General features: G+C 47.0%; 1 protein-coding gene across 6 annotated transcripts in view; it reads right to left on the minus strand.

The window, feature by feature from the left end:
• The window catches only part of RAB3GAP1 (RAB3 GTPase activating protein catalytic subunit 1), a 673,051-nt gene that overhangs the window by 107,793 nt on the left and 544,164 nt on the right, over window positions 1-21,094 (minus strand). For all 6 annotated transcript variants that reach the window (XM_085645769.1, XM_085645771.1, XM_085645770.1 and 3 more), the window contains one exon: window positions 2,816-3,043. In XM_085645769.1, coding sequence (XP_085501895.1) covers window positions 2,816-3,043 — 228 coding nt within the window. The remainder of the gene's footprint in view (window positions 1-2,815; window positions 3,044-21,094) is intronic.

Raw genomic sequence — 21,094 nt, forward strand, 5'->3', positions numbered from 1 at the left:
GACCTCATCGCGCGGTTCCACCCGACTGCAATGGCGTTCAGCCCGGGGCCCCTTCTTGTAAAGGTGGCTTACAAATGTTATTGCCGCGCTCTTTATTTAACCCGGAACTGTACACCATACGCTCCGGCCATGCCGATAGAGGGCTCTCCTAGTGGGCGGGCAGTGCTGCGTTCAATTGAGCTTGGGGACTGGCATGCGGCGGACATCTACACGCTGGGGGACCTCTACCGAGACGGTGTTCTTCTCTCATTCGACGCATTGGCAGAGGAGACAGGGCTGCCGCCCGGTCAATTTCTTTGTCACCGCTCACTGATAGCGACACTGACGAGTCAGAGAGGAGCCTAGGCAACACCTCACTATGCAATACCTCCATGTCATGGGGCGGGGGCGACATCTGATCAGATAGTTTGCGGCCTCCTTGCGCGCGCACGCGGCTGCCGACTTGACCCCGCTGTGTCGTAAGTGGGAAGCGGACTTGGCCCGTCCTATGGTTGACAAGGAATGGGACAGGGCGCTGCAGGGCCCAACAAGGATCCCAAGGAACATGCGATTCCGCCAAATCCAATACTTTATTCTGCATAGGGCATACCTCACACCCGCCTCTATCAACCGGTATTTGTCGCACGGACGTGGGTTGTCCCTGTTGCCGGGAACTGGATGCCGGGCTAGTCCATATGTTGGGGAGCTGCCCTGCGCTGAATTCATACTGGCGGGCAGTTCATGGAGCGCTGAGCGCATGTACGAGTCGTCAGGTCCCATTCGAATGGTCAGTCTGCTTATTGCACCTTTTCCACAGAACTCCAACTATGAAGGTCACGTCGAGGTTCTTCGACTTGGGACTGATGGTGGCGAAACGATTACTCACTAAGCGCTGGAAGGCGGCGGTTCCCCCCCATGCGCGAGCGTGGCGGAGTTCACTACTGGTGTGGGCAAGGGCAGAGAGCACGGCCCTCCTGAGGGAGGAAACACTAGGCCTCAGGCGAACGCCAATAGCGGCCCAATGGGACACAATCTTACAGGCTCTGACGCGCCTGGCTGAGGACACCCTGGGGCGTTGCGTGGACCATGACGGGGATGCCCTTATAGAGGGGAGGGGAGGTGCCTAGCTTGCGAGGTTGGGCTCGAAATATGGTGCTCAGGGCTTAGTGGACTAGGGGAGGTTCAGGGTACTAGAGCGGATGTTGAGCGAGCGGCCTGAGTGGAGGGGTACGGGGCGGAGGGAAGAAGGGGTGGGGGGGTCAGATCAGAGGCCCATGTGGGAGATGCTGAAGTAAGGCCAGAATTTGCTTCTGTTGTCTTTGTTTTATTAGGGCAATTGTTGTTGTTATCTTGCCCCGCTCCCTTATGGTTACCGAAATAGAAGTAGGCGCCTGGTCGGGATAATTGGGTGAAATGCTAGCAGTCCCCTTGGGGGTAGCGACTGATGACAAGATACCGAAAGGGGATATTTTGAGGATGGTATTGGGCATAGGGGTCCATAATATTATCCCCTTATGGTCAATGGGCGTAGAACCAGATCCCTTTCATTGCTACGCTCATGACAAGTGATGTATCATTGGATTTAATGTAATTATTAACCAATTGGATCCTACATTGTACCATGTGACCTGTTTACCACTAAAATGCCAATAAACAGATTTCATAATAATGGAAGACTTCATTACTACTACCTATCCACAGTATTATGATACCTGGTTATTACCACACCAAAGGCACCAAAGTGCACTAATTAATTACCTAGTACTCAGCAAATTTGATTATTGTATCAGCCCCCTGCTAGGCATCATTCAGCTCTGGACAAAGTAATGCATTTTGCAACCAGGACTTTCTTCAACTTGCCTTGACACACAGCCAGCTTTTCACCCTCGAACTATGCGGCTCTCAGCTTAAACAGGGCCCTCTATAACCTGTTGACAATTGTACTCCAAGTAATTAAATGAATTTCATACACTACATTACTATCATCTTGATGTAGTACACATCAATCAGGAATCTGTGATTCTAAAACCAAAAGTTACTGACCACACCAAAAACACCATGTATGGCTTCAACCCTACTTCATGGTATACGTGCCTATCCAACACTTGATCACTTTAATGCAGGACTAAGGAACCATCACATGAAGCAGGAGTAGAATACCTTAAGATGCATATCATTGCCACATTATTAACACATATAACCTGTCCATTTGTTGTTCTCTGGTTTAACTTCACTATTACAACATGGCATTTGTGCTCGAAATATCAATGCACCTGTAGTCACATAAAATAAATGCTGTTTCATTTTAATTCTTGACAGCGTGTCAGTAAACTGAGAATTGATGAAAGAAAAAAAGATCTGCAATTTAGACCTATTTTCCAAACTTAACAATACATTCATAGCGGGTAAGTAAAGTTGGATGTCGGTAAACTTTGGGTATTGTGGTGAACTAGTTTGATGGTTAGTCTGTATCACAAAACACAATATGGAATAAATAAATGTTATATTGGCAGGAATCATTTTTGGGCAATTTGGGTATGAACAAGAACATTTAACAGCAATATTGATAATGTTAAGCTGATTTCACTGCAAGCTAAACATAACGTTTAGGATCTTAGACGTTTTCTATTTATAAATGGTCTTGTACTATGATTGACAATGATTTGATCTGTCTTTGAGCTGGAAGAAATAATTTTGTAACTTCTGAACTCCATGAAAGCGCTCGAGGTTTGAAATTCTGATATGTTACAATAAAGCAATTTTTAACATTTTAAAATTTAAGTAAAACATTAGGTTTCACATGTATTAGATTGAAGTATCATGAGTATCATATTACCTTTTCTGCCTCCCTTGTATCATCAAACAATCGTCTCTGCCTCCTTGCTGGGACAGATTTAGCAGTGTCCCATGCCTCCACCCACATGTTGCTAGGAATCTTCATTCTGGCACTCAGCTCTCCCTTGATCACTCTGTTACCTTGATCATCAATCACCTCTTCTTCAACATAGTCTCGAGGAGAGTACCACCTTACAAAATCTTCCAAACAACAACCAGGATTAGCTGCCTAGAACAAAAAACAATTCAAAACAGTTGAAGGATTGGTACAGAACCACTGAACATGCTGGTTGTTAGATAAAACATACAAGATACTTAGTCTTCTAGCCCTCCATCCTATGGACTTATAGGGCCCTTTTTAACAGGCCAAGGGGAATTAACCCTTGAAAGCACTATGTCCACACCATCACTAATTCTCAATGCAATCTGATTTTTGAGATCAGTTCATTTTCATATTTATTCAAATAATTTATGAACAAAGAACCTTATGATGACAATTCCCTCTCTGATATGGAGGAACGTAATGGAAGGCTGAGGAAGCGGGACGCTGACGCTCTTACCAGGACACCCATGAAGGAAGTGTTTTAATGACTGAGAGGAAAGAGAGCAGAGTCCTACAAGTATAAAGGGGGCGCGGATGCTATCAGCAATAGGCTTTATTTCTTTGTGTGCTTAAGGCAATGTTCTCTTATTTTTCTCATAATGAAAGTGCTAAATCAATCACTGAATTTGTGTCATTTGGCGACCCTGCTACATTATCAAAACTGAAGGAGGACTATGCTATAGTCCATATCCTCGAGCAAGGTCTGAAATCAATGTGGCCAATATAGATTTATGTTGCTTGAGAGACTGCAGGTTTGGTGGTGGTCCTACAAGCTCTGTACTGGGCAATGTCAGGGTTGAAAGAACTGTCTAAGGCCAGTTTCCAGAATCATTTGCATCCACACACCATTTGAAGAACAATGCCTTTAAAGGTAGGGGTCAAGTCACTCTCAACAATGGTATAACAAGCTTTCACAATAAGGCTGTAAGAAGTGAATAGTGCCCATAAAAACAACCATTGGCAAGACCAATAGGTCTCGTTTATGCAAGAGCTATTGGCTTTGGCACTGTGCTTAGCCATGATGTACACCAGTGTGGCTGCTGTTCAGCATGGCTAAACATTGGTGGGGTAGGGTGGATGGAGTGGGGCAGATTGGGGTAGGATGGAATGGGGTGGGGTAGACTTGAGTGGGGTAAATGGGTTTAGAGTAGAGTGGGGTAGATCAGGGTGGTGTAGAGAGGAGTAGATTGGTTTAGACTGTAGTGGGGTAGATTGTAATGGGGTATACTGAGGTAGATAGACTGGAGTGAGGTAGATTGGGGAGAGTGAAGTGGAGCGGGGTAGATTGAGTGGAGAAGAGTGGGGTAGACTGAGTGGGGTAGGGTGGGCTAGATTGGAGTAGGGTGGGGTAATTTGGAGTAGAGTGGGGTAGATTGGAGTGGAGTAGATTTGAATGGAGTGGGGTAGATTGGAGTGGAGTAGATCGGAGCCCAATGGGGTGGGGTAGATTGGAGTGGAGTGGGTTAGACTGGAGTGGGGAAGAATGGAAGGGCGTAGAGTGGAGGGGCGTAGAGTGGAGGGGCGTAGAGTGGAGGGGCGTAGAGTGGAGGGGCGTAGAGTGGAGGGGCGTAGAGTGGAGGGGCGTAGAGTGGAGGGGCATAGAGTGGAGGGGCATAGAGTGGAGGGGCGTAGAGTGGCGAGTCATGTCGTACACTTTCTTAAAGTGGGGTGGAGTGGCATGGTGTGGAGTGGAAGGGCACAGATTGGAGTAGTCTGCTTTAGAGTGAAATGGTGTAGAGTGTTGAAAAGAGAAGCAGAGTAAAGTGGAGTGGCATAGTGTGGAGTATGCATGGTGAGATAGTGCACCGCCATTACAGGCAATACAGTTCCAATTGAAAATGGTCATTAGATTTGCACAGACATACAGTTTTACTGCACACAAATGATAATGTGTGGAAATGCCATCACCAAGTCTGTTGATTTGTTTAGATGGCATTAAAATATGTTTCCACCACACTTCAGAATTAAAAAAAAAGTGCTTCATTTCTACTGTTCTCATTCTAATGTATTCTGAAATATCAGCACAGCTAACTTTTGCAGTAAGCTAGAAAAGATAACATCCTACAGCCTGTCCTCTCGCATGGGTACTCAGCAGGATGGATTGTCACATACATTCTCTCACTATGAAGCCAGCGAAAGAAAGATAAACACTAAGTTCCCTTGAAATTCAAAGCTTGACATTTGACCTCCATCTTTGGATGCACAGAAAATGAGACAAGATAAGAACAAGATTTAGAGGCCTGTTTAAAGATAGTAAGTACACACAGGAGGGACAAAGTCAAGCTGGACAGCCTAAAACAACACGCAAATGACAGAGGCAGCTGGGAAAGATGCACGAGAGTGGCTCAACAAAAAAGTCCAGCATTGGCATAGCCAATAGGTCTCTCCTTTGGGACCTTTTAAGTGTTTAGTTATCCAGCACAATATCCTTGGTGCAACAACATCAAGAGTTGCATGGCTAAACACTTATAAGGTACCAAAGGCGAGACCTATTGGCTATGCCAGTGCTTGTTTTGAGTGAGTGGCTCATCCAGGTATGCCACTGTGAGGTAGAGATGCTGCAAGTGCTTTTACAGGAGCCCCTGTGACATTGCGCCTCTTCAAAATGTATCTTGGGTCTGGTGTAATACTTCTAGCCCCTATTCCCGTCTTCTCGCGCCCAATGCATCCTTAAATGTCCATGTACAGCCGGGTTTGACACTCCTATTACCCCTGCCCTCCAGTGACACTTTACCTGTCACGGTTGGTGGTGGATGTGGTGGTGGATGTGGTGGTGGACGTGGTGGTGGTGGATGACGTGGTGGTGGTGGACGACGTGGTGGACGACGTGGTGGACGACGTGGTGGTGGTGGACGACGTGGTGGTGGTGGACGAAGTGGTGGTGGTGGACGAAGTGGTGGTGGTGGACGAAGTGGTGGTGGTGGACGAAGTGGTGGTGGACGAAGTGGTGGTGGACGGGGTGGATGTGGTGGTGGTGGACGTGGTAGACGTGGTGGTGGTAGACGTGGTAGTGGTGGACGTGGTAGACGTGGTAGTGGTGGTGGACGTGGTGGTGGTGGACGTGGTAGACTTGGTGGTGGTGGCGGTGGTGGACGTGGTGGTGGTGGTGGCAGTGGACGTGGTGGCGGTGGACATGGTGGCGGTGGACGTGGTGGCGGTGGACGTGGTGGTGGTGGATGTGTTGGTGGATGTGGTGGTGAACATGGTGGTGTGGTGGTGGAGGACGTAGTGGTGGTGGAGGACATAGTGGTTGTTGACATGGTGGCGGTGGACGTGGTCGTGGACATAGTGGTGGTGGACGTGGTGGTGGTGGACATGGTGGACGTGGTGGTGGTGGACATGGTGGTGGTGGTGTTGGATGTGTTGGTGGTGGACGTGGTGGTGGACGTGGTGGTTGACGTGGTGGTGGTGGACGTGGTGGTGGTGGACGTGGTGGTGGTGGACGTGGTGGTGGTGGACGTGGTGGTAGTGGACGTGGTGGTGTTGGACGTGGTGGTGGTGTTGGACGTGGTGGTGGTAGTGGACATGGTGGTGGTGGGGGACATGGTGGTGGTGGGGGACGTGGTGGTGGTGGGGGACGTGGTGGAGGTGGATGACTATTGGGTAGGAGGGTGCTGGCAGAATGCGGCTGGAGAAGAGGATCTTGAAGTGGGCACATGGGAGAGCAGAAAGAGGCCGAATATTAGATACAATAAAACTCAAAGCGCATTAAAGCGCAATGCTCCTTTAATATAAAAAAAAACACGTCGTGCCTGCAGTGAGAAAAAAACACGTCGTGCCTGCAGTGAGAGTGGCTCACAAAGAAAAGAAACAAGTTTGCCTCCGGTGTTCAGTCCGTTTAAGCTCCTTTGATCTAGACGCCCAGTTTGTTCAGGTGCGTGTGCGCTCGGTGAAATCTTGTGTACTGACTTGTCTTGTGAAACCTGGCTGCATATCTCAGCTCCCCGCGTGTGCCAGTCAGCAGCCTGAATTAACACCACAGGGAGTCTATGTCAATGTCATCAGTCACATGACAAGACGTTAAATGCATGCAGTCACAAAACTCGGAATCTAGGAGATTTCATGAAACAGCAGAGACTCAACAGAATTAAACTGAAGTGTGTTCAAGTTATGAACCTTCTGTCGGTAATGAAATAAAAGATTTGGTGAAACAACAGCGAAACCTTTCTGACATGTTTCTGATGTGGAAACATTAATAAACTATACAATGCAAACCAAGGTCAGTTTCAGATGCAGACATGAGCATTGTAAAAACAGCTCTGTTTTAGAATTGCTTTTGTTCTGCTTATCTGCGTGAGAGAGAGGGATAGCAGGAGGTGAGCCCGGGAGTGGTGCGTGCGTACACGCGCAGTCTGCTAATTTTCAAGCACGGCACTCATGCTTGTGGCGCACTCCTGCTGGTTCCCGCAAGGTGGAGGCCGCCACAAGCACGAGTTTGTGCTTGAAAATGAGCAGAGCGACGGCTAAGGCCCTCCTATGCAGCGCGCTGCGTAGGTGAGACCTAAAAATATAGGTGCCAAAAGTGCGAGCAGTGTAAGGACTAAGTACTTTGGCCATGCTCTAGAGGAGGGTCACATGCAAGAAGAGGGAAGTGCTGACTGCAGAACTGACCAGCAGGAAGCAATTAATTGAGAGTGGCTTTGAAGCCCACCAATGATAGGTGATGGGAGACCTTCAAGCCCATTAACAGTAAACAAAGTGTCTCGAAGAGGAGACCTAATGAGGGTGAGTCCTGTGTTTGCTTGATCCGTTAAAGTTGGTTTACAATTTGATGTTATTACTTCCAAGCCTGCCTAATTGCCCTTATGCTCAGGATGTCAGCACACCAACTCATCTGGAGATAAACATTGCAGCCCCTTCTAGGCTTAGGTTCACTTTTTGTGGTATTCCTCACTAAATCTAAACTTGGGCTCATTGTTAGATTTCCTGGGAGGCTGTACAATAATATGGTGATGGAATTATTGAGGGGTAACAACAGATGATGATGCTGAGAGGCCTCCAATGTCACAGGTAGAGAAGTCAACAATTCAGAACACCATCAGAGCGGGGGTTAAAATGTTAGTATTGTCCAACATTGACAGTTTTGCCACTCCCTAAAATGAACAACAGCACATGGTGCTAACAGAGATCTTAATGGCAGAGGTTCAGTTTGTAAAGAAACCCCCATTCACCTGGAGTCTAAACCGATGTCATGAAGCAAAGTGGTGGTCTCATCAGCCTTAAAGGGGAAATTTCAACCTTGGGCATGGCAGCCCCCGAGGGCACAAGCTCACTTCCTGAACTTATAATGGATACAAAACTCAGTGGCCACGCTGCAGTGAAGGCTGAGGCTGGAGCAGATGTCAGTTCAATAATGTTCACAACAGGATGCTCAAATTAGGGAGATTAAGAACGCTAACAATAAAATCAGTCTTAAGGCAGTCAATCTCCAAACCAAATCAAAGACATATGCTTCTGAAATATAAACAATGAAATGCAAAAATAAAATGCTAGAGTGTAGTGTTGAAGGGCTAGACTTTCTCCTGGAAGAACAACATCCAGATTATAGGAGTTCCCAATTTGGATGAGATGAACACTGACTGAAAACTTTACCAATCTAGAATTTAAGAGACAATGTTTACAAATTATTGACACCAACACTGGTCTAAGTTGAGAAATACATAATATTCAGCAGCAGCAGCCTTTTGATTCCTGAAGAACTTCTCCAATCCTAGGAGCATTTTAGTCCATTTCATGACATATTCAGGCGACTTTCTAACACTCCTCTAAAGTTAAGGTTATAGTTACTTGTTTCCTGCAGCACATATCTACCAGGAGAGAAGCAGATAAATTATTAGCCTCTTTATCATAAAAGAAACAATTTGAAAATGAATTTAGCTTCAAGCGCCAATCACAACGGCTAACAATACATTAAGCATAGGATTCCCTACTGGTAAATAATAACCCTGGAATGCATTCACCTCTTTTTGATATTTTTTTTGTTATTATTTTTTTTTTATTAGCATTTTCAAAGATTTACATAACAATACAACCAACAAAAAGAACCAGGCCAGTTATTGTTACATCTTAGCAACATCTGTGGTATGTTAGATGACGTGTTCATGTACATAGGTAATGGTTGGACTTGTGAGCTCTACTTTGAAGTAAACAAAAAATATCCTCTTTGGGTTCGGTAATTTTCCAACTATCATCCATATGCATGTATACGTTAAAGCATTCATAACGCTACGATTCCCAACGCGTCAACACTTGCTTTCTTTCAACGTCAGGGGCCTGCAACTCCAGCACACCTCCCAAATCGCCGCCATGTATCAACATTTTGTAGCCCGGAGTTTACATGCCTACGACACCTTCCATTACAGCCTCCTCCCGCCTTTCCTGAGCCCACTGCACAAATGGTTCCCAAATGTCCCGAGGACGGGAGGTCGGAGGCATCAATTCCCAGAACGTAGTAAACTACAAGTGCCCATAAACCACGTCCGCCAACCAGCCCTTTACCGAAGGCACCCCACTTCTACCCCAGTATTTTGCCACCTGCCTTTTAGCGAAAAGGAAAAGCAGAGCATGCAATTTAGGCGGGGTATCCTTAACATACCCAGCTCCGGGGATGGGGCGTCAGTCCGTCCCACAATCTGATTAGTCAATGTAAAAACCAGAGACCAGAAATCTCCAAATTTCGGGCAAGACCATGCCATGTGCAAAAAAGAAGCGGGCGAGTGCCTGCATCGCCAACAGCCATCATCCTCTCTAAGCCCCATCTTATGCAGACTAATTGGTGTCCTATAAAGTCTGTGCAGGTATTTAAAATGTATTAGTCTCAATCTATAATTTGGAGAGAGTTCCGTCAGCTGTCCACAACAAAAAATCCACTGTTCTTCCGTCAGCGGGGGATGGAGCTCATCGTTCCAGTACTGAAGCGACTGGGGTCTAACCACCGACGCTGTGTTCTGCATTTGTCGGTATATTCTAGTGACTAACCTACGCGGAGACGGGGAGCTCACCACGCTCTCTAATGCTGAAAAGGTCGTAGGAGCCAGCAGAAATGCCCAGCTAAGCACACGGCAAGCCGCCTGCAGTCTATGATACAAAAATAGTTCTGAAAAGGATACTGTCTGCCCCTCTTCCGCCACCGGAGGGGGCATAAATTGGTTATCCGGAAACAGGTCAGCAAACGTGTGGAGGCGCATCTTCCGCACCAGAGACTTACCAACTCCTCCTGCGATACATGGCAGCATCGGATTCTGTGCCAGCAATAGAGATGGAGCAAACAGAATCGGTACACCCGCCCTCTTGCGCAATTCCTACCATACCCATCGCAGCATCTCGGCAGAATCTACATCTCCCCTTGGACACCGCGCCTTCCCACAAATGGCCACTTTCAGCGGGACTGGCGCCATAATATCCCGCTCTACAGCTACATGAGGCTGGAAGGGAGTTGGGTGAATCCAAAAGTGTAAGAATTGAGCTTGTGCACATAGTGCATATAGGCGCATGTCAGGAGCACCCATTCCACCCTGCTTCAGCGGTAAAGTCAGCATATCCCAGGATGCCCGTGCTTGGCCGCCAGCCCACGCCAATGCAATCAGCTGAGAGCGCACCGTTGCGAAAAATTGTGACGTGAGTGGGATTGGAATGTTTGTGAATAAATATAAACATTTTGGCAGTACGACCATTTTGATCAAAGCGATCCTACCCTTAAGTGACAGAGGCAGTCTTGCCCATATCTTCACCTTCTCCTCAAGCCAAACGACAGCCCGTCCGTAGTTCAAATTCCAAATCTCTTGAGGGTTACGGCTCAACCAAATTCCCAGATATCTGACCGCTTCCGCCTCCCACCTCAGGGGGGACTCAGAGGAGACCCTCAGGGTACTATCCGTCAAAGGAAATATCACCGATTTTGACCAGTTGACGGAGATCCCTGCCAAACCCTAAAATCGGAAAAATTCGCGCAGCACTGGGTCCTTCCGGGTTCAGGAGGTAGAGTGTCACATCGTCCGCATATAGCGAGATTAGCAAGCTCCTGGAACTGAATCCTATACCCCGCGCAGTGTGGTGCTGCCTGACACGAGCAGCCAGTGGCTCCATAGCTATTGCGAACAGCAGCGGGGAAAGGGGGCACCCCTGTCGCGTACCGCGCGAGATAGGGAATGGTTCGGAAACCCTTCCATTTACCCTGACCCGGGCACTTGGCGTAGTGTACAGCAGACAAATCTTTTTAATAAGAAGCGGGCTAAAGCCCATTCGACACAATATAGTATATAAATATGGCCATTCAAGAGTGTCGAAGGCCTTAGTGGCGTCGAGAAATACTACCGCGGCATGGACTTCTGGGTGCAGATAATGCAAGGTGGAAAAAGTCGTACGTATGTTGTGCGACGTTGATCGCCCCGGAATAAACCCCGATTGATCAGGAAGAGCTATCAGGGGCAGCATAGGCTGCACTCTATTAACTATCAATTTGGCCAAAATGTTCACATCAACATTTACGCCGGTTTGTCAGGTTTCAGCAATGTAATTATCAATGCCTCACGCATTGTTGCAGGCAATTTTCCCACCTCTAGGGCCTCCTCGTAGACGGTCAGCAGTCTAGGAGCCAATTCCTCAGCATCCGTTTTATAAAAGACTGTGGTCAGAACATCTGGGCCAGGGGCTTTGTCCAGTGGCAGACTTTTGATTACCTGGGCAACATCCCCCACATCTATCGAAGGTCCATATGTTCCCTATGGGAGTTATTAAACCAAACCAGCGCGATGGAGTCAAAAAAATCCTCCATCCCCTCTGGGCACGTGTCTTGAGTGGCCGTATATAGGCCGGAATAGAACCCCGAAAAGGCATTCAGAATTTCACTTTGGCCTCTAACCGTTGCGCCCGACTTAGTGTGTAGTTCATGAATGTACATCTCTGATCTGGGTGGTCGTATCATATTAGCCAACGTACGGCCCGGCCTGTGTCCCTCCCACACCGCCTGGCCTCTGCATATTTACCCAAAAATGTCACCTCACGGTGCGCTTCTTCAGCGTAATCCAGTAGCTTAGCTTTCAGCAAGCCAGCTGTGTCTGAGTTGCCCGCCTCACAGAATAGATTTTCAAGGACTTTCATGCTAGCTTCTAGGGATGCGAGTGTGCCCCGTATAGCCTTTAACACTCCAGCTTGGCGGGCTATGCATTGGCCTCTAATGACCACTTTAAACGCCTCCCAAAGGGAGGACTCAGTAGTCACCGACCCAGTATTCAACGCAAAATAGTCAATAATATCATTCCTGATCTCCTCTTTAAAAACCTCATCCGATAGGGCACGAGGTGGGAGACGACACGAAAAGGCACGTCGGGGCAAACCCGGGATCAACCATTTCAGCAGGCTAGGGGCATGATGTGACAAGGAACGGGGCATATGCCCCACGTCCGTAGTCCACATGGCAACATCCCGGGATACCAACCAATAGTCCAAGCGGGACCACGCATTTCGGTGCTCCGAGATACAGGTACCTTCCCTCAGCGCATCATGTCTGCTTCGCCATACATCAATCAATCCTCCATCTGATATGATCGCCTTCAGGGCTGCGCCAGCCATTGGGTGTAAGGCTCTGGCAGCACCTCGCCTGTCAACTGTGTTGTCAAGGACAGTATTGAAGTCGCCCCCCCAGATTATGGTACCGCAGCCAGTAGCCCTAGTCATCGCCCAGACCTTGTGGAAGAACTCAGGAGAATCAACATTCGGACCGTATACAGCCACGAGGACCACAGATATTCCACATAAAATCGCCTGAGCCAAGACAAATCGTCCCTCCGGGTCCCTCTGTATCAAACCTTCCTTCCAGTCTAACCCCCGTCTAAGCAACACAGCCACTCCCCTAGCATAATTAGAGTATATGGCAGAGTAAACATGGCCCCATCTATTATGTCTAAGGCGGAGAGACGGGGCGGCGTTCAAATGTGTTTCCTGCAGGAGGCATATATCAATCTTGTGACGAGCTAAATAAGCATGCACCAGTCTGGACTTTCTGCCATCATTCAGTCCCCGAACATTCCATGTTAAACAGTTTAGGACATTAGCGGAGCTGTGTGTGTCGCCGTCATTTAACATGCACCTAATGATAGAACCAACTAAGCCCACATTTCACAAATATGGCATCACCCACATAACTATCAATACTTATACTGGCAAGAACCAACAAAACACACTCCCCCCTCCACCCACCACCCACTCCAACCCCACAATCAGGTTGTAGATTACCCATCCCTAAACAGAAAATGTGCAGCAAAAAAAAAAGGGGGGAACCTTCCCACGGGGGCGTAACTGTGCTGGCGACTGCCCCATATAGAACAGGGTGGCCAGAAATTCTGCAGAGGACTCAACCCGCCCAAGACCACAGCGATGAAAAAGAATAAGTTACAACGTGGTGGGAACTTATGAAGGAGAGATGTACAACTACATCAATAAAGTACAGCCTCCACGTACAGCACCATAACATAGCTAGTGGTCAGTCTATACGATACCCCCAATCAATCATTGTCACTTAGCTGGCCTCCTGCTGCTTCCGCACACTCGGTATGCTTCTTGGGTTTTCTGCCTCCGACATGCTTGGCAAATTTTAACGCTGATTTGGCGTCCGTAAAGAAATGAGTGGTGCCGTCAAACGATACCTTGAGTTTAGCCGGGTATAGTAGAGAGTATGGGATCTGTGCCTGCAGAAGCATTCGCTTGGCCGGGAGGAACTCTCCTCGCCGCTTGCACCGCTGGGGTGAAATCCGGATAAAACAAGATGTTGTTTCCCTTATGCGTGATGTTGCCCTTTTCTCTTGCTAACCGCAGGATGAGATCCCTGTCCTGGTAGTTCAGAATCCTGGCAATAATAGGCCTGGGTGGTAACCCAACAGGTGGTCTCTGGCACAGCGATCTGTGCGCTCTCTCCAATGCAAAAACTGTAGAAAGGTGCGGGTCAAAGAGCTCATGCAACAGTTCCGTGATGTAGGTCTTCATTTTGGATATGGCAGTCGTCTCCGGAATTCCCGTTACGCGGATGTTGTTGTGTCGCGATCTGGCCTCCAAATCATCATTTTTGGCTCTTATGACTCCCAGAAGTTTATCCATATGTAATAACTGTTCCTTGGTTTCTACCTGGAATTCATGGAACTCTGTGGTACGATTTTCAAGTGCATCTAGGCGTGTCTCGTGCGTGGCCACCTGCGACTTGACAGAGTCCAACTGCGACGTGAGGGTATCCAATTTAGTGTCAATGTTGCAGAGGCTAGATCTCATTTCCAGCATAAGGGTCCTCAAATCTTCCCCTCTGTCCTCTGCGTTTGATTCGCGTTGGCTCTCGGCATGGGTCTCTGGTTCTGAATCTGTATACCGCGTTGCACGTTTATGGTCGAAAGTCAATTTTGGTTGCTTGGCGTCCTGTTTCCCCATTATGGCAAAGATGTCGGTCGCGACACACAAAAAGAAGGATGGCCGCTAGCGTACCCCCGCCCAGCGGTCACGGAAGGCGAGAGACGATCCAACCACCACTCCTACACAGTCGTTCCTCCTCTCCCACGCCTCCGCGCGTGTGGCCGCAGTCCCCCACCAGCGCTCCGTGAGGTATATAGATCAGGGCTCCCGGGCTAAATGTCAACTGCTGCAGTCACACCTTCAGTACACAGCCGCGCACCGGAGGGATAGGTGTGAGGGAGCCGGATCATACACAAAGCGACTCAGAGTCTCCAGGCCGCACCACATCCAACTTCCCCCGAGAAGCACCCACCGCCGTGAGTTGGGCAGGTCAACAGTTAATGCATCCAACGACAGCTTCTTGTCATATGCGACCCGGCAGCTCCTCCAAATGTTCTGTATTAGGACCACCAGCTGCGCCACAACAACAATTGTCTGTTGCGGCGCCGGCCTCCAGCCTCGTCCAGGCACAGCTCATCCAAGGACACTTCAAGGAAAAACAACGCTGGCCACTTACAGCACATCCAGCCGCAGACACAGGAGGGGTGATCAGGAAGCCAATTGGCCCTGTGCAGCTTCATCAACCAGGGCAGGTAAGACAAAAGTCCTCAGCTCTCTTCCCTCCTACATCCAGGGGGAGTCAAGGGGCGCAGGAGACTCTCTGGACCTCAGCGTTCTTAGGGGGGGGGGGGGGCGCCTATTTTATTTTAATAACCTTATCAGGGGCATACACAGTTTAGGGGTCGGTTAGGCCACACTGGGAGAAGCAAAGGTTGGTAGGGAGTTTAGGTAGGCACTGGGTGAGGCAAACAGGTCGAAAATAGAGATTAAGGAATATTTTTAAAAAGCCATACTGCTTGCATGCTGATCTTAAATCACTGGATCCAAGTAATTCTATCAAATGGATCCTGCGATATTATTGGCATATAACATCACATAAAATACATGCAGGTCAGTTTTCCCAATTTTACAGGAGGTGGAACTTGAAAACTTGCCACTTCAAGGATGCATATACCGTATTAAAAAAAATCTGATTTAATAAAGGCAAAGTGGGACAATTGCGGCTATCTCTTATCAGGAAATCACCCTAAGAGGAGGTGTGATACTTATTTTAAATACTTGTCTAATACTTATGCCTATAAACATTACCAAAGCTGACAGCGTGGGCAGTGGTCACGTTAGAATTGCAAAAAAAGTGATCTAGGAAGGCAAAAAATGCCTTGGATGCATAATTGTTATCTATTAAAGGCCAACATACTCCGGTGTTTACATACAAAAACAAACAGAGTACCTTTTTTACATAATGCCAACTATGCCCACATATTCATCATTTGGGATTCGTACAAAGTCTTTCTACAATAAGCCATGAGGCAATAAACAGTATGGTGAAAATGAAAGTGAAGCTAAAAAGGTTAGGACGTACTAAATAGATACAGCATCAGCACAATGAGCATCAGAAAGAAGTTAAGGAGACTATACAAAGATCCCTTGTGAAGGACCTGAAAAAAGTTAGTTTATACACCCAATGGGAATCAGAACTTAACATCAAGTAAAACAGTTGTGCATCAAGAAAGAATCAATGAGGGAAGTGAGGAGTGTGGGAAGAAGCTCACAAGACAGAGAGTAAAAAAACTAATAGGAATAAGATACAAATTATAAGATAGGAAGATGGGAATTTAACTTCCAATGAAGAAATTCTGAATACCTGTGTGTCCTTTTTTGAGACATTGTATTCAGTGCCTTGGAATGACTATCTTATCCTGAAGAGAGTAAAATCCTGTTTGGGACTTAGCTTTCCTGCAGTACTGGTGGTTAAAATACATGCATCGTTTTATGTTTTCTGAACAGAGGTCTTTTGTATGAGTTGGATCCCTCAACTTTGGAAAGAGGCAATTATAGTATTATTTGGTAAACCGGACTTGGATGTGGCCTTCCGTTGTTCCTATCAGTCAAGATCACTGTTTAACCCCCAGAGCAAAAGCTACATCAAAATAATAGTCAAACGACTACAGACAATTCTCCCCATCATAATTTATTAACAGTAGCAGGATTTTATTATGGAACAACAAATTGGCAGAAACATCTCAAATTTTGTAGCAGGTTTAGACTTAGTAATTGTACTGGCATATCCACTGATGGTCATCTTGGCAAGTGTATAGAAAGAATTTGACTTAGTACATTAGAATTATCTGTCATATGCACTTTCTCAATTTCAGTTTCTTTAATCCTTCAGTGTTGCACTATAAGTTTTACATCAAGACTTTAAAGGCACTGTTATTATGAATGGGACTCAGTAGAGAATTTCAAACTGCCAGAAGTGCAAAGTAGGACTGCCTTCGCTCTCCTCTACTGTGTTCAGTATACATGAATCATTAGCAGAATCACTCGGGTCTAATGAGGAGATTCCGAGGGTGTGTTTGAGGGCTGTCCACCAATAATATTAAACTATACACAGATGACTTACTGGTCTTAACACAAATCGGCCATTAGGAAACATACCTTAATTAGCTTTGGGCGAGCCTACTGGGCATAAGATTATTTTGTCTAAATTTAAGGTCATGATGTAAAATGTCCTAATTAAGATAATATGCTCATTAAACTAACATTGCCATTGAATATTGTTGTGCAAGTGTGGTACTCACAAATACAGACAACAAAAAATAGTGAGAATGTCCTCCTTCATTTTAATAATGATATTAATAAATGGGCAGAGGTCATAGTCCTCATTGAAGCAAGGCTGGCTGATTTATGTTTGTGTATGGTCTCATATATCTATTAATCACAAAGGGATATTTAAGCACCAAGTTTAACTCCACCATGCACACTGGGAAAAACACAATGTTATTTACCATGGTGATGGTCTGATATTCAAAAGTTTTAAAAATCCCTCAATTCACTAAATTCAAAGGAAATTAGGTTAAAATGACATTTTCTTTATTGCAAACCACAACCAAGTCACAAATACTGAACACCATTTTTAATCTGCAAGATGTAGTGGATGAACATATGGGCTTAAATAATATGAAATATTACTTTTACAATTAAATTAATCCATAACAATATTGTCAATTTTAGCAGAACTTTATTAATAACATATGGGTAAAGCCATTGTGAGAAAGTGCCCTCTTTCTTGCATGGTATGCCCCCACTTTTTGGTGAATTGCTGATGTTCTTTGACTGAGTGTGCCCTGGGCTCCTGCTAATCAGGTACCCAGGGCCTATGTTCCTTCCCTAACACTGCACTGAAGCCTAAACCCAATTGGCATCTCTGGCCACATGTCAGCCCCTGGTAAATGGTACCACAGGTACCCAGGGCACTGTGACCAGAGAAGGCCCCTAAGGGCTGCAGCACTTATTGTGCCACCCTTTGAGGTCCTGTACCCTGACACTCACACACTGCCTTTGCAGGCTGCATGTCTTGGTGCAGAACAAAGTGAAGAGTCGAAATGGCACACATTCCTGTGTGCCATGTCCACAAACCACTGCCCTGGCATTCATCAGTCACCCCTCTAGCTGGGTGCCCTATGCCAGTGGTGAGGGTACAGGTGCATGAGCCCTGTACCCCTACAGTGCCCAAGTCCATTCCTGGGCACTGTAAGTGCAGTGCTGTCATTAAGAGTATATGGTGCTGGGAGTTTATCATTACGAACTCCACAGCACCATAATGGCTACACTAAAGACTGGAAAGTTTGGTATCAAACTTCTCAACACATTAAACCCACACTGATGCCAGTGTGGGATTTAATGTAAAACGCACAACAGAGGGAATCTTAGAGATGCCCCCTGAAACTCGACCAACTTCTAGTGACCTGACTGAGTGGCTGCTTAGGCTGCCACCAACAGAAATGTTTCTGGACACCTGGGTCGAGAGCCTGCTGCTCTTTGAGCCTGAAACAATGCACATCCTGGGACGAGGTGCCAAGCCTCCTCCCCCAGGATGGGCAGGGTTCACGAAAGAGAAGCTTCAAAGGCATGCAGCCTTTGTGAGCCTCCCCAGACCATTTGCTGCTTTCAGCTACTGGTCCCCACTGGTTCTACCCCCCACTTTGGGCGGGAGAACCGGCGGGAAAAACGAGTGAGGGCAAGAGGTGTGCCCACCTCTGCCAACTTCACCCCTCAGGTGGGGGAGCTGAGGTGAAGCACAACTCTGAGTCCCTGCCATCTTGAGGATGGGGGGGGGGGGGGGGGGGGGGTGGGAACTAGCCAACCATGGACAGGCTCCTGCCCCCGTCCCACTGGAGGGTGGCACGATAGGGGGTGTATCCACCCCAGCGAAGGGACCCATTGGTCCCTGCCCTTTACCTAACTGTAACACGCCTAAATCTAGTATTTAGGTGGCACCATGAACCTTGCTTCCTCATATCCAGCCTGACAACAAGAAAAAAAGAAGAAGGACCGAACCGCCGTGCAGCCAGCTAACAAGAGGACGACGCCCACTGACTTGGCCCCAGCCCTACCGGCCTGTATATCCTCAAACCTGCTCTTACGAAATCCTGGTGTGTCCTGCAGCCAGCAACCTCGAAAACCCCAGAGGACCTGCCTGCCTTCACTTCCAAGACTGCTTCTCCCGTGAACACCGGATTTGTTCAAACTGCAGCTTCTGGGTCCGGCTGGATACCGCAAATCCAGCCCACTCTGCACCCGCCGAACCCGGCCCGAGCTTGAGTGGAAAAACACAACGAGGAGGTCCCCCCGATGATCTTGACCCAAGATCTGGCGGCCCCTGACCTGCCTCAAGCCTCCAGCCAACGCATGCAGCCTAAATCCAGAAGGCTCCCCTGACCGCGACCCAGAGCTGGTAAGAAGATCTGACCCCAAAAGGCACCCCTACACCTGACGCCCCATGGTTTGTGTACCCAAACCAACGGTGCCTAACCAACCATTAACTTCCCAACTTATCTCTCGAAGTGGTGGTCGCACCCAGAAGTCCGTCGTCTCCCTGCCTGCAGTGCTTTTGCAAGGAGGTTCTCCATTGAAAACAGGGCACCCGACCTCAAAACAGCACCCTGCACCCGGCCGCCCTAGTGTCGCTGAGGGTGCACCTTTGGTGCTAATTTGATTACCGATTTGCCCTGGCCTGAACCCTAGGAGCTTTGCTCCCACAGCCATGTGGCCAGCTTCCCAGCAGCCACCAACCGGAGGCCCCCTATCCTCCATAGGATAACACTGGGCCTCAACACTCTGCACCCGGCCACCCGAGTGCCGCTGAGGGTGAAACAAAAGTGCATCACTGACCATGAGGGACCCCTGAGTCCAACCCCAGAACCTTAACTCACACAGACGATTACTTACCTGTGAACCGATAACCTGATTTTCCTCCATAGGATAACATTGACAATTTTCTTCCAAAAAGTTTCTTATTGTGGAGTTTTGAAATCTAAAGATATTCTTTAAAATAACCAAAACGTATTTACTTACCTGTTTCCATGAAATGTCCCAGTGCTGAATCTAGGTATCCAGCACTGAATTAGAAAAGTAACGAGAAAACTAACTTACATGCAATTTACTGAAAAAGCCTATTTATTCCAATGTACTGTATTTGCTAAGTGTTGCAGCCTACTGCATTCCCTGTAAATCAAACAAAGTACAATTTCCATTGCATTTTCAAACTGTTCTACAATCAGCAACCTATTCCTGTAAACTATGTTATGCTTACCTGTGCCAGGCTTGCTTGGTTCTAAAATAAAACAACAGTATATTTTTTTTATACAAAAACAATTGGCCTAGAGTTCAGTTCTTGAGTGTGTGAATTAATTTGCTGACTGAGTGTGTACATCAAATGCTTAAAACTGTCCTCTGATACTGCCTTACTGCTCGACCACACTACCACAAATAGAGAGTAAGGTTCAATCTAACTTTAACCTCTGCCTACCTCTGACACTGATGCGCTTGAAACCCCTTGATCTACGTAATGTAATAAATGTACAGTATTTTGTGAGGTTTACAATGTCACTGGGAAATTATGAAGTCACCTTCTTGTAATCACTTGATATGCTTTGGTCGCATTGTTTAATAAAAATAAATATATAAATTAAAAAAAATTAAAAAATTAAAAAAACCTCTGCCTACCTCTGGGGTCACCTGGACTCTATACACACTATACCTCATTTTGGTGTAGTATATTTAGAGCCAGTTTCCTACAGCCATCTTAGCCTTTGTTGTGGTGGGAATGTCCTCTGCCTGGTGATCTTCTGCCCAACTACATATGAATCTGATATTTTAACTTATTTTGTCCCTGGTGTCATGCTAATCTAGTTTGTGCGCAGAGGCCTAGGTCTGTCCCCAGAAATGGCTGGGGAGGAGTTTTCAAGGAACTGTCCTGTGACCTGGAGGGGTGCACCAAGCATGCCCTCATAGTGGCCTACTACTACTGTCCCTGTCCAGGGCGTAGTACAAAAAACATTGGTGGCAGCAGGGTGCAGTCCTTGCCTTCTGTCTTTGTGAGGACTTGAGACCTTCTGCCCAATGTAAACCAGGGGTAAGAATAAGAGACTAAGCTGCTCTTCCAAGTCCGAGGAGGGTAACAATAATTAATGTATATCTGTGCCTCATTCATGCCTCTGTCACTAGATATTAGGGATTGTTGTTTCCAAAGTTACTTAGGTGGGGAAAGGACACTGGAGTGGAAGGGCACAATGCAAACAAAATACACCCATAATACAATTGTGTAGTATTATGTAGTTCTGTTCTGTGATTAAACTACTTTCCATTACTAAAAGACAAGCAGTAGCCTGGATATTAGGC

The sequence above is a fragment of the Triturus cristatus genome, chromosome 3_1 (assembly GCF_964204655.1).
Source record: "Triturus cristatus chromosome 3_1, aTriCri1.1, whole genome shotgun sequence".
Taxonomy (NCBI): domain Eukaryota; kingdom Metazoa; phylum Chordata; class Amphibia; order Caudata; family Salamandridae; genus Triturus; species Triturus cristatus.